The sequence below is a fragment of the Orbicella franksi genome, chromosome 5 (genome assembly GCF_964199315.1).
Source record: "Orbicella franksi chromosome 5, jaOrbFran1.1, whole genome shotgun sequence".
In the NCBI taxonomy this organism is placed as follows: Eukaryota; Metazoa; Cnidaria; class Anthozoa; order Scleractinia; family Merulinidae; genus Orbicella; species Orbicella franksi.
Genome location: NC_138149.1, coordinates 3,673,602 through 3,687,238, shown reverse-complemented (window position 1 = coordinate 3,687,238; position 13,637 = coordinate 3,673,602). Strand labels below are relative to the sequence as shown.

At 39.5% G+C, this 13,637-nt stretch overlaps 2 protein-coding genes across 2 annotated transcripts in view; both read right to left on the bottom strand.

Moving 5' to 3' along the window:
- Window positions 1–13,637, bottom strand: part of LOC145486221 (histamine H2 receptor-like) — a 126,128-nt gene that overhangs the window by 56,123 nt on the left and 56,368 nt on the right. The window lies entirely within an intron of this gene.
- LOC145486231 (uncharacterized) lies at window positions 457–7,181 on the bottom strand. The gene is made up of 2 exons (XM_081464851.1): window positions 5,071–7,181; window positions 457–814 (listed from the first exon to the last, which is right to left on the bottom strand). Exons 1-2 carry the CDS (start codon window positions 5,411–5,413, stop codon window positions 522–524), a joined length of 636 nt encoding a protein of 211 aa, XP_081320977.1. The 5' UTR covers window positions 5,414–7,181; the 3' UTR covers window positions 457–521.

Sequence of the window (13,637 nt, the reverse complement as noted above, 5' to 3'; positions counted from 1 at the left end):
CGAACTATAGAGTCACCAGTTACCTAACTGTAAAACGCAGCGCTTTTTACATACAAACAAAAATGTGCCATTTTACGAGGCAAAATAAAGGATCGGAGTTTTGTTTAACACGTTCGGAAGTCGCATGCCATGAAAAAAGGATTTTTGCAGTGGGGGATTTGCAAATTTAATTTGCAAAAAATAACCAGCCAGAAATCCAGGCAGTTGCATTTCTTTTTCCACCGCTGCTTTTTCTTATCACAATTCCATCCGAAAACTGTAGCCAATTGTTTTAAGGCATTTCAGTTACTTTAAATGACAAAGATGAATTGCCAGTGATTTGTCATTTACATATGTTTCCTCTTTTGTCCATGATCAAAAATGTACTTTTGTCCTTTGTTTGCTCAAACTTCTAAATATTGCTTGAATTTAAGCTTAGCCTTTATCTCCTTCATTTCATAATCCATCCAAATATGGTTTCTTTTTTCAAACACTCACAGAGGATAGATCACTGTTCATTTCGTTTCTCTTTCTTACTCTAATTAAGTTGCCGTTTCTCTCTCAGCCAGCTCAACGGAATAACTACTCTTCTTTTGGAGCGGTTTGCCCTTGATTCGCTTCCACTTCATTCGTCTATTTTGAAACCAAACCTTTATCTGTCTCTCGGTCAAGTCCAAACTCACCGCAATCTCGTACCGCCGCAATCTTGTCAGGTAATTGTTACGAAGGAATTCGTTCTCAAGCTCTTCGAGCTGACGTTTCGTGAAAGCTGTTCTTTCTTTCCGCTTCTTGCAGTCAGTGGACGATCTTGCTTTTTCCTCCGAAGAAGGTGAATCTGTGCAAGAAACAAAGAGAACACGAAAACAGCTTAAGTCGGCGAATGCTGAGAGGCGCGACAGGGTGTCTACAAAATCAACTTCTTTTTGATCCACTCACAAGAAATTAAATCAGATGTTAAAGTCATTTAAACGGAAAATCTCTGCTGTGGCTTTTTAATGGCCTTTCCAGTCTAGGTTTTTGTTTTGAGTGCTTATAACTCAAAACACAGACTCTATATGCATGCTTGAGCGCGGCATAAGTGTCTAGTATCTTTTCGCGGCGCAGATCGAAGAGGAGAATGGTTAAGTGGTCGTAGTGGTCGCACAACGAAGCAGAAAGAGTCCTCCTGATCAATGATCCCGGAGAAAGAGGAAGCCGCCGTGAAAACCGATGAAGGAAGGCGCTCTGACGAACCTGGTGACGCGGTAGAGTGTAAGTAGTGTAGAGGGTCAGCCTGAAGTTCCTAAATGAAATGGCCAGCTAGTGAGACTGAACACTGCCGAGATTTGTGTATCTATTGACGAATTTGTTTGACTATTGACTTTCAAAAGATTGCTTACTACGTTTTGAGTACGCTTAATAGTATTTTGCCATATCCTGGCCGAACGGTTTGCTGTGTACTTTGTTCTTATGACGTACATCTAAGAATCTAAACAAGACACCAGTTTGGCGCATTAACTTTTTATTTGGGCAGCTCTGTGTATTCGCCAGTCGAGGCAGCAGCTTAGTACAGAAGCCAAACTTCAACTTCAGAACAAATTTTGAGGTCAGAATTTTACAAGGGGCATTTTCTGATATTATGCATACGGTTTGAAGGACGCCTTGCGGGTGTTGGTTGCAGGAATAAAATGCTTAATTGAAGGTTATCGACAACTGAAATTGTGCCAGGTATATATCTAGATAAAAGAAGTGAATGCAAAGCAGCACATTTCATATTCTTGGCAAAGAAGGAAAAACAGAAGCTAGCAGCTTACAAAGGACGTTTCTTTTATTTTTTTTCTGAAACGTCTCTCTCCAACCTCCAGTCAACAAACGCACGTATACTGAACAAAGATTATCACTCATCTTTCAACTTTGCCTCGGGGCATTTGTCCCTCTAATCGTATTTACTCAGAGCGTTTCCATTTCTCTTATTTCTATAGCAAGTCTCTAGCAAGAAGACAAATCCTTATCAAACTGTTTTGCCCATTCAACATTCAAAGTTGCGTAAACAAATTAGGGGAAATCTGTGCTGTCTGTTGTAATTTTTGAAGCCGAAATATGTAGAAACGTCATTTTGATGACTTTCAGATGGGCCTCCTTAGTTGACGTTTGTTTTAGTACGCGCTGCCGTTAAACAGTTATTTGGTGATAAAGTCTCGTCAAGTCTTTTCTGTAATCAGCTGTTGCTGGCTAGTTTGGCTTTACTAAACCGAGGACTATTCAAAAAACTCCTCTGGTGTACAGGAAGGTAGCTCAGCAATTGTCTGAACAGTGTGTCATGGGGTCTGACTTTGTCGGGATGAAGTTCGGTGCCTTTTGAAGCCCTCCCTTCCTAACCGCTTCTTTAGAACTCCGCTAAAATCAACATTTTTGTGGTCGAGCAGTGTTGTTTTCCGTTGATATTTGCCCCAGTACTAAAAGGAGACAACTCCCTCTGTGGTTTTGTGTCAATGAACGTCTTTAGCGGACCTTAAAGAGGTATCTGTCCCACAGGTTTGGGAAATTGGTGTTGAAAAGCGGAAAGCTTTATTGTGGTGTCGAGGGATGAATGTTCCCTGTAAGTTATTTTCAATCCTGCGATACTCCACAAAGGTCTTGAAATGAAACTGATTTAAGCTTGTGGATATCATTCTAGGATTCTTTCATTACTAGTAACAATGATTTCTTTCTTCTATTGTAAGTCTGACAATCGGATCGCTTTTGACTATCAGAGCACTGCCAACTCTGTATTTCTTTTCGGAGACAAAATCACAGGATTTGATTTAATTGTTTTAATCTCTGTATATCTAACAAACGGCTATAGCTGAGTTGAAACCGCTTAAAAGCCAACACCCGTAGCTTTAGTTTCCCAGACAGCCCTGTAGCAAACTACAATTTCTTGCGCGTTTAAACAACACAATGGTGTGTCAATGTGTATAGATGCCATTTTGCAGTGTTGCAATGTTTAGCTCCAAATGTGTCAAATGTGCATTCTTCATGGGAGCAGAAGTGTCAGCAACACATTCAAACAATAAGAAAGAGAAGGTTTTTACGTGCAAGGAAGCTACTTCAAATGAAAGCTTTTAAGGGTGTCAGCTCTGCGGTTCCAATGGCTCACGGTACCTCATTGACCGAAGTTTTCAATGTTGTAAATAAGTTCTTTATCCCACGACACCGAAAGGAAAGTTACGTTTACAAGAAATTTGAAGAAACTGCTTTGTAAATTTGAAAAATTTGCTTCCTTTTCGAACACATTTTCTAAGTATAATGCATCTGCTAGTTTGAATACACGAGGCAAATATTCGACCTAAGTTTCTGGAGAATAGCTAAGTTTATAAATATATCCAAATATTTTGCCTTTATCAACGTAGCAATGTTTATCCCACAAAATAGTAACTTTTATTCTGTTTTTGAACCTTGAAACGTTTCAAATCTGTTGTTGCTCTTTCAATTACTAATTTGTAAACATACATCAGCCGTGTAGGAGCGTTGTCAACGAAGACCTTCGTGACTTCTTTAAATTGGAGTGTATTTATTTTTGTCTGTTTCTTCTTTTTTTCTTTTTTTTAGAAATCGCGAAGTTTGTTTGTGGTGAAACATATTCTCAAGTATTCTCTGTATTTTAGTGATCACTTGTCTAGAACTGGTTCAGACCAAGTGATAATTTCAAAGAGTGCTCAGTAGCCACCAAAGAATTGCACAACCAAGTAAGACCCTAATTGTTTAATTTAAGCCTCTTGAAGCTATCATCAACTAAACACGAGTATTTATTCTCTTGAGACGGTTAGCTATTCCGGTAGCTGATTTCTAATTTCAGCAGAGCATTAAAAAAAGGCAGCGTTTGGTAATTGCCAAAACCACAGAATTGGATATGTTACGAGAGAACTGGAATGGATGTGATCAGTCCATGGCGATGAACGGGAGTTTGGCAGTTCCGTTCTTTTGGCCGACTAATTTAATGTACTGTGTCTGAAGCCTTGATAATTGCGCTTTCATTTGAAGAAAGATCGATGCTTTAACAATGAAAGATAGTTAAAATGTGTAGCATTTCTGTCTATACTGTTGATCATGTTCAGGTTTATGATTCTAACGAAAAGCTCCTATGGATGGAAAGAACAGGATAGATAATTCAACATTTTGTTATTCATTCCGTTCATTTCCTTCACACCATACCACTGATAACCCTAACATACTATTAAGCATTACTTATAGTATTCCAAAGCGTTGCATTTTCAAGATTAAAATGCACACTGCATTTGTGTTTTAGCAATTGGAAAGTTTTTACAGTACCTAAGGCATCTAAATGCCAGCATTTAGATGCATTGAACAATGGACTTCCACTGCACTGTCTGAGTTCTGATTGTGTTCTTATCCCCGATCGAGAAGTGTGCACCCGCATAAAATAATACCTAATAAGAGCCAGTTTCTTTTCCAGCAGTTGGGCTGTTAGAAAGGAAAGCATTCTTTCAAGATAAGCTCCAAACCACACAATCTTTAGCCATTAGATCTGTCGAGGTGATCAATTGGAACTGTCAAACATTTTGATGAGCTGCAAACCAATTCTAGTCTATTTTCCTAATTTAATTACCGATTACTGAAAAGCAATCACTACAGAATAAATAAGAAGTGCTAATTAGGCGATTTCGCTAACGTAAATTAGCTTGCGAATAAATTAATTGTGATACATAAATGGTGACAGTTCAGAAGCACGAGGTAGACTAGGAACTGTCGTGCAAACAAGGACCGTGGTAAATTTTTGTCTTTTAACAACCTGGTATAATCTTTTAAAATCAAATAATTTTTTATCACTTCTAAACTTGTGACTGACTACACTACGAGCATTCTGTTCGCTGTGATGTAAGGCAGAAGTAATTTTCCAGTTTCATGTAGTCTCCTCTGCAAGCGCACGCAACCTCTTTGTTCCTGCTAGAGCTAGTTTGAAAATAACATTAACTTACTAGCGCTGTTGTCGAGGGAAGCCCAACAACGCAGTCAAGAATTTCTGTTGTGATTTTTACGAGATTATTCCGTTTAAAACATGGCGATGAGTCGAGCATTTTGCGTGAAAACCAAATCAATCGCGGCAGTTACCTGTGACACCGTCCTCGACCGATTCTGCGTCGTTTTCCTGCTCGTACTGCTCACGATCACTTCTAGAACAGCTCAAGTTTGGTCTCCAAACTTCTTGAAGCATGCACGAAGGACGATCTTCTGTCTGACTGCGGTGATGTCCGCTCTGTTGATCGGTTGGGTGCGATAGCCGAGGCGGAGGATACTGCGCTCTTGGCTGCTGAGCCTGTGGCTGTAGAAGTGAGCTGTAGTTAGTGCATCGCGGTTGGGAATAGCCGTAAGCATAGTGCAGTGCTCCTGGAAAATTCTGTGGAGCGTAAGAATACGAGTTAGGCTGAACAAACTCGTAAGTTCTTGGGTACATTTCCGAGGATTAAAAGATAGAAAACGGTAGGGTTTCACGTCGCGGCACAGGTTTGTCGTATCACAAGTAATTAGCAGGACTTTCTCTCGCTGAGATTAGGCCGATCGGAGAATGCGCACAGAAATCGATACTGTCCACAAACAGACCGCGCCGATTGTGACTGTCAAACGGTCAACACGACCGCGTTACATTTCAACAATGCCGTCGTTTTTCGTGCCTTGAACTTCAACAAAGCTCTCAATGAGGTACATGGACTGCGCAGCGCAGATCTCATGGAAAAACTGAGCGCGGGAATTAGCAAAACGTCACGGGCTGTAGTGCTGCTATAACAGTTAACTTGCGGTTGAGCTATACTGACGAGTGCAGAAAATTTGTTGATTGGATGTTCCGCTTTGGGTCTCTGTTATCTGATGGAGACTTGTATCCCTACAGCGAAAGTTACTGCTATTAGAACTTTTGTTTTGCGCGTGTTGCCAATGATATTTTTGAAGTCGTTGCACTTTTGCAGAATTGGCCGGATTTTGCTAAATTTCCCACCCTTTTGCAGCGAACCTCGAGTAGCGGAATCTTTTTTGTTGTAAATTATCACGGTTTAAGGGAGCTGTCGGAGTGATTAAGAAACCACAGGTAGTATGGCTACCAGCCGGGTTTCTTAACAAAGAAAGTACCGACATATCACCTCCAAGTTCTCATAAAAATATCGTGAAATGTGCACCAGATGTCAGGACATTGTGTTCGATTTAAGCGCAGAACATGCGCAATACCACGTCACTCCAGGAGCGGCATTTTTCGTTTGGAAATAACTTCGCGGTCACAATTCCCCCAATGATTCGTTCCACTCGTAATTTCTTACTTTTAAGCTCAGTTGAAATGGTTTCCTTGCAGTTTATCTGTCTGTTTTGTATGGTGCCTTATATAAAGCGCCTCCTTGGTATCTCAACGTTTGTTTGCTATGGGATTATAAGTCAGAAAGCCTACACCCTTTACTTAATGCCTCGAAACTCGAATGCTGTGCGATGTAATTCGGCTTTAAAACGTCGCACTCTTGAACGGAATGCTTGGCTCTTTATGTAAAGACAGTCTATTTGTGCAGGGTGAAAAAGGTACTGGTTGATCAGTTCGTTGAGCACTTAACTTTCATGGAGTTCCCTTGACAGACTTGACAGATATTGTCTAGTTATGATAATCCCTTTATAAGAATATTGTTCTTCCGGCCCAGGCTGTTTATTATTAGTTTTCTGTCGATTTTAGGCGAAAAATATTCTTGTGAATATTCTTAGATTATAGCGTATGAAATTTTCGTTTACGAATGTACTGGGGTAGCCGTGTTTGGTGACTAGATGGCGTTCAAGTCATTTTGGAACCAGCTGCAGACTGCAGGCCTGAAATCACACATAACTCCTTGTAAATATGTTATTAGCATCAAATATACGTCTAGGGACTAGTACTGTTTTTGTTGTTTCTTGGCTATTTTTGCTGTTTAGAGAAAGGACGAATTTTATACGGTTGAGTTAAAAACATAATTGTAATGTGCATGTTTACAAAGTCTCAACACACAAAATTATATTCTTTTCAAAATCTCAGCCTCGGGTTTATTCTTACAATATTCTTAGAATTTCGTAAATTTCAGCCTTGATATTTTTATAAAATATATTCTTATAAAAAAGAGTGTATTTTAGTTAGTCTCTCTGTAATTACTTACTTTACTCTTTGGTTTATTTTTGTGCAATGCGACGAAGCATTTACTGCTGGTGATGTTCAGTATCTATCAGTTTATTCCCGATGAAAACTGCTTTCTTTCTTACCCTTCTCAATACTGGAGAAAAATTATCTTTAGTGTATGAGCTTCCGTCCTCGTTACTGAATCAAGCGTAAGTTCCTTTCCGTCTTTAGGAACACCTTGTAAAATTTTGATAATTCTCCAAATATTATTTTTGTGGTGTAGCTATTTTCTTTTCAGTGGTTTAACTGATACAAAAGGTCAGCCATGTTTTAAAACCAGCCATTTTCCGGCAGTTCCTTTCAGTTCAGTTACTTACTGCATGACACTGACTGCGACATAGTTTCTACACGGCAACTCAGACTTTGGTCCATTTCGAAAATATCTACTCGCCGCCGGCCGGCAATGGCTGGTCCGGTACAAGGTTCTTATTTGTTGTCTGAAACAGCGGCGGAGCGGAATATATTTTACATTCTTTCTATAATCTGGAATTGATCCAGTCAAATTGTCAAATTGTTCACAAATGAAGATTAATTTAGGTACGGCCAGTCACCGCGCCTCCGACCCGGCACTGAATTCAGGTCATTCACTGACTACATCCGGATAGCTCAATCTGGAGACCCCTATAAGTTAACGATCTATAGTAAACAGATATTTCAAAGATCGCAGAGATCTCAAAACATTGTATAACTATAGTCACAAAGAAAATATTTGCTTTTGTTTTCAGGCGCTTTCACGGGTTTAAATCTAAGTGTTTATCTCTAAACGTCCATCGTTGCTGTTCCAAAGTAGTATTTTGGCATTCTTTCACCTTGTTATCGTCCCTTTTATTCCTTTTCTAAAATAAAATCATCCGTCTTATTTATAGTCGTCAATCTTTGTAAGAAGAAAACGGAAAGGCGACAAAACAGTTGTAATTTTTCTTCTCTGGGAAGACCCACTCGAGTCTATAAACTATAGTCAGATTACGTTTTCAAATTTTCAAAAAAAACAAAAAAGAAAAGAAAAAGAAGAAGAAGAAGAAAGCATTTCAGTGATGTTCTCCACTACCTCCCCATTAACTCAAAATTGTAAATACGGATAACTAGGCGAGAAAACCATTTAGTCTGAGTTGTTAACGGTTTGTTGAGAGTCCCGGAAAACATCCTTGAAAGTTAATTGACCTTTATACGCAATGTCACGATATCCTGCTACATTCACGCAATGAACTGTAACTACTTGACGGTACAAGATGTTGCTTACACCGACATATGCAAGGTATGTTCTTAGCGTCTTGTCACTCATCCACAGTTTGATATCTATAGAAAACAATCAAATCTTTGCCCCCTCAAACTCGCAGCATTGATAAATTGGTCCCTTGCTGAGGTGAAGAAATTCCGGTCCGCGCGGCTTGAAGATTTACAATCGCTGAGCGGTGCCTGCAGGTGTCCGCTGTTCCAACTGGGTATCTTTCAGTTCGACTTCATTAGCGCGCTCTTGCCCCCTCAAACATTCAAGAATAGATTAAGTAGTCCATCAGTAAGGTATTCTGCTCACTCGATGGTTTCCATGGTAATTATCTGCTCCACTCGCCATAAAACAGGCTTCAAACAAGGTCGCTCCAGTGTTATAGTCCGTTATACAGTTTCACCTTGTTTCATATAGTGCTCGTGTCATTTGGAACCAGTCATTGCCAAATCTTATTACTCTTTCCAGCTTCTCAGTGGTACGGAATCATAAATCCTTGATTCTGATTGGCTAACCGCGAGAGATTCAGCCGATTGTTTTTGGAAACCACAGGACATATTTTCGGAAATACTCTTACTTCCCATAAGGAACAAAAGTGGTTGAGACGCTAGTATGAAACTTCTCTGATGTTGTGTAGGTTCTGTGGTCTGCGCAGAAACCAACCAGAAGTGGGGAAAGGGGAGGGGGTGGGATGGTTTCACTTTTGTCACCCATTATAGCTACAAGTTATCTTCTGTAACGGGTAACATGTTACCCAGTTTCGCATTAATTAGCTTTCCCAGTACTATAGGTATCGTAGCATTTTTAAGAAGGTTCCAGAGGGTTGATGGGACACGAATATGCAATGATTTTACTCAGACGCAAATCCAAGATGCCCTTTTAATAGTCGGAGATTTTACTGAGCTTTACGATTTCTGATCATATCTTTAAAGTTACACAATACTTTCGCGGGTGCCCTTCAGAAAAAGATTCGTACCAGCGATTTTACGTTCAATTCATTTTCTGGGAAAAGTTAGATTTTATAGCGACCGTTTTGTTTTACTTAGAAAGAAAAAGTTCGACTAACGTAGCACCTCGGGGAGGGGGGGGGGGGAAATTGGTTACTCCCTGAAATATCGGGTGGGGTGTGCGGCCCGCTTCCCAAAATCCTTACCCTATTTATGACCAAAATCTACGATATTCCTTACCCTATTTATGACCTGACCAAAAATTCGAAACCCTACTTATGACCTAACCCTTAAATTAAAACCCTGTTTCAGACTTGCGTTAGTTCCCTAGTTCAGACCAATGTTAAATTACCGTAAACTTAATCTGTGAAGGGCTTTTGTTGGTTTTGTTTTCGATAATGATGAAAAAGCGGCTTCTTCGTAAAACAGATCCATATCAAGGCTATATAGCCCATATAAGGGAGTATCCCCCCCCCCCCGGGAGTAGCACTCTCAAGGTATCGTGTATCCTCAAGTTTTGCTTTGACGGTTCCTTTCTAAATTGGTTTGTCGCGCCGACATCACAAATCGCTCAACGGTTCCGTCTAGTTTAACCGCAAAAATATCGGCCAATAAGAGCGGGCGGGCCATCTCTAGTCAGTTGATAAAAATATCAACAAGCAACTGACAAAAGGAAAGTTTCTCGCAATTTATTTAAGTAAGTTCTCATTCTAGCCATTCTAATCATTCTTCGGCGTTCAAGATTGAGATCATGCGATTATTTTTAGATTTTTTTTTTCAGTCCACGCGCGCTTTGTTGTCACATTGGAGACGTAATTAAGAAAAAATTATTTTGTTTCAACCCCGTAAGATTTTTGTGGGATCCTGACGAAGTTCCAAATTGAGAAATCTACAAAGCAAAGAAAAAATCAGCTTTGAGGATCGCGCCCATTTTTCTACGCCACTGTGAACAGGGGTTGCAATCGCTAGAACTTAGATCATACAAAACTGAAATGTTTCATAGGACATCTCGTGGCTTAAATTTGAAAAAAAAAAAAAAATAGAGTCAGCATACATTAGGAAACATGTTACGTTGTGGGTCTTGCGGTGGCGTGTAGCGGGTACAAGCCCCTTCGTGTGAAAGCATAGGACGCATGTTGCAGGAACAGTACACAAGCTGGGTTCTTTTCTTTGTTGTAGCGGGGACAGTTTGGAAGAGCAGTACTGACATTGCGACATTGACGTTATTTTGACCCTGCTTCATGACGCACAATCTAATCAACTGAATTTCTTGCATCATGTCGCGGGGACAAAATTTTGTCCCCACTACAGAACGATCTTCGCAAAAACGTGCGTGTCATGCACGAGGAACTCATTGTCGCTATAATATGTCCCCGATTAATGTCACCGCAACGTGTAAGTCAGTACCCTAGTGTGTGTTGTTTGGTGACAGGAATTTTGCTTATCGTGGAAGTGGATCGTTTACCAGGGCATTCGAAACATCATCTCAATGCAGGCGAAGTTCTATTGTCGTGATTGCCAAGGCTGGTGATGTCACACAGTAAATAGCTGTGACCAGCTGACACAATAACGGGACGACAGCTTAATATTAGTCTATAATGTTCTAAAAATACCAAGAATTAAAAAAAGAAAAAGGTTTAGTAATTAGCCGTTTTCATGTGACCACTGCGATGAATGAAGATCCCCAGCCGCACAGACTGGGTCAGTTTTTACGGTCCTCAGTAAGAGGTTTGTCACTAAGCACTGCGCTCGGGCAGTCTTCAGGGACCGTAACAGGCAAACCACGACGGCAACAGCAACGAAAACGTCACCAAAGACTGAAAAGGTTTACTGAGAAGAACAATGGCTGTGCACGTGCGTTATAAATCTTTGTACATTTCTTAGCCGTCCTCTGCAAACAACAACGTGAAATAACCAAGTTCTGGGTATTTTGAATAACGACGGCAAACTTTTTGTGTACCTTTTTGGAATTGATCATTGGCATAACAAATTTAGTTTCGAGCAGGTTTTTAGACTGATTGGCGTACTGAGAATATTCAGATAGTTACGAAATTCGATGGTAAAAGCTAATGCAAACCCATTTTCTAAACGGCTATGATTAATATATTGTAAATTAGCTGTAAACTGCGGACAATCCTGTTGATTTTTTTAAATGTATTTTTCTGTATGTACCGGCCACCAATAAATACCATTCAATCAACCTTCGTCGATTGACTGACTGACCGGTTTTCCTTTACAGGGATAAATATTATTATCATTATTATTATTATTATTATTATTATTATTATTATTATTATTATTATCATTATCATTATTATTATTTAGCTGTTAGGTCGTCACAGCCTGTTACTCAAAAATTAATTTTCGTAGCATAAACTTGTGGAATTGTTAATGAGCGGAGCGTATCGAATTCCTTTTCTTCAATTGTTGTATTATTATCTTTAATTATTTGACCGGATGAACAGCAGAATTTTGGCAGAGTGTCTCTCAGCTCTCAGGAGTTTAATATTTCGTAGCGCATTATTTCCTTCAGTGAATATTCCGTATTAATGTCAATATTTTCACAGATTGGTAAACGCGCTTGCTTTATAAATAAACATGGCGGTCAAAAATAACCCAAAGGCACAAAACAAATAGTTTCAAAATACCCCTATCATTATAAAATGAATGATAATAGACCAAGTCCTTAACGTCGCAAAACAAAATAGCTGTATAAATTCAATGGAGGAGAAGAACGATTGGAGAATAAAGCTTGCTCTAATCCTGCTCAAATAGAACCTTTGGGCCGAGGCCGGTTGACCACTGTTTTCTGTTTTCAATCGTAGAATCTGTTACATATCATGAAGTGGCCACTTGGGCATCACTGTAAATAATAGTTTAAAACTGTACACCTGCAAATCTTTTTCAATTGGGATCATACCGTCTGTCGGTTGCCTTTTGCAACATCATGTGGGGTGAATCACAGTGGAAATACTGTTGCCAGTGACAAGGCAAGATTGCGCAGATAAGAGCGATCTCTTCAAACTTTCTTCATTGAACATGTGTTTCAAAGCTGGTGGTCCAAATGGCTATGATCACCCACGAAAACCGGAGATAAGCTTATCTATGCTTCACCGGATTACATGTACCTTGAAGGAGGCATATTTTCATCGGTCGGTTCCATAAAAAGACATAACAAGTGGTGTTGACTAAAACAAGTCGAGTTAATTGTTGACAAACACGACAGGTCGCAGAAACGCTGCTAAATCGAGTTTGTTTTTTCCAAGGCTATGCTCTCGGGGTGGCCATGTTGTAAACTCCTAGTTTCCTATTGTTTCGTATAGCTTCATTGTTGTTTCACTTGAAGGGAATGTTAATGAAAATGTAGTAGTTTGGTGGTCTGTTTCATGTGAAGAAATCATCAAATGAAACACAGTTCCCAGTATGTCTGCTTCCAGATTTTTTTGCCTTTCTGCTGGATGTCAGCATTACATCAAAACTGACCTGAAAGAAACAATGGTTATTGTGTATCAACCGGTGTATATAGCTCTGAACTGAGTCAGTTCAGAGCTATATATGCCAGCTGCCATACACAATAACCATTGTTTCTTGTGATTGTGGGCGACCTATGGCAATCGTCTTGAAAAGGTCATCAAACGGTGATGAGCAGAGATTTTACTATAAATGTCTTGGAGAAATGTCCTAATCAAGCAAAAATGTACTTGACTCAGTGTCTGAATACTGAAATCGATATGTCAGCGTTGACCTAAATCGTCACGATACCTCCAAAACATTATTTGTTCAATTGCACCTCACAAAATTAACAAGACTTGAAGAATCAGGATGCAAAAAGGAATGGCACACGATACCTCTCCCAGATCCCGGGATTAAATTACGAATCATTGCATTGATTATCTTACTTTTCTTGTAAATAACAATAGTTCGGAGAATTCTGTGGCACATTAGGTCACAGGCTACAGTTTCTTTTCTTTTATCTATTGATGTTAGAAATGACCTGGCTTCAATGCAATGCTACATTGTAGTATCCACTTTTATCCACTTTTAAGACGATTCTTACTTATTCCTAGTGTACCCAATTAATTTTAATTCGTATTCTTAACTGTACATTTTAAATTTCAATACATTGTAACGTAGTAGTGTCCCCAATTAGCTTCTGAAAGCTAAATACCTACCCTGACACTTAACTAAAGTTATTATTATAAGGTTCCATATATACATATTTTTTTCTTATCTCCTCAGGTTTGTGAAAACAACAAAGTTGCAAAAATAAGAGGTTGAGGACGGATCAACCCCCTTTTCGAGGGCCTGGATGAGAGTTCTGGAATGTCTG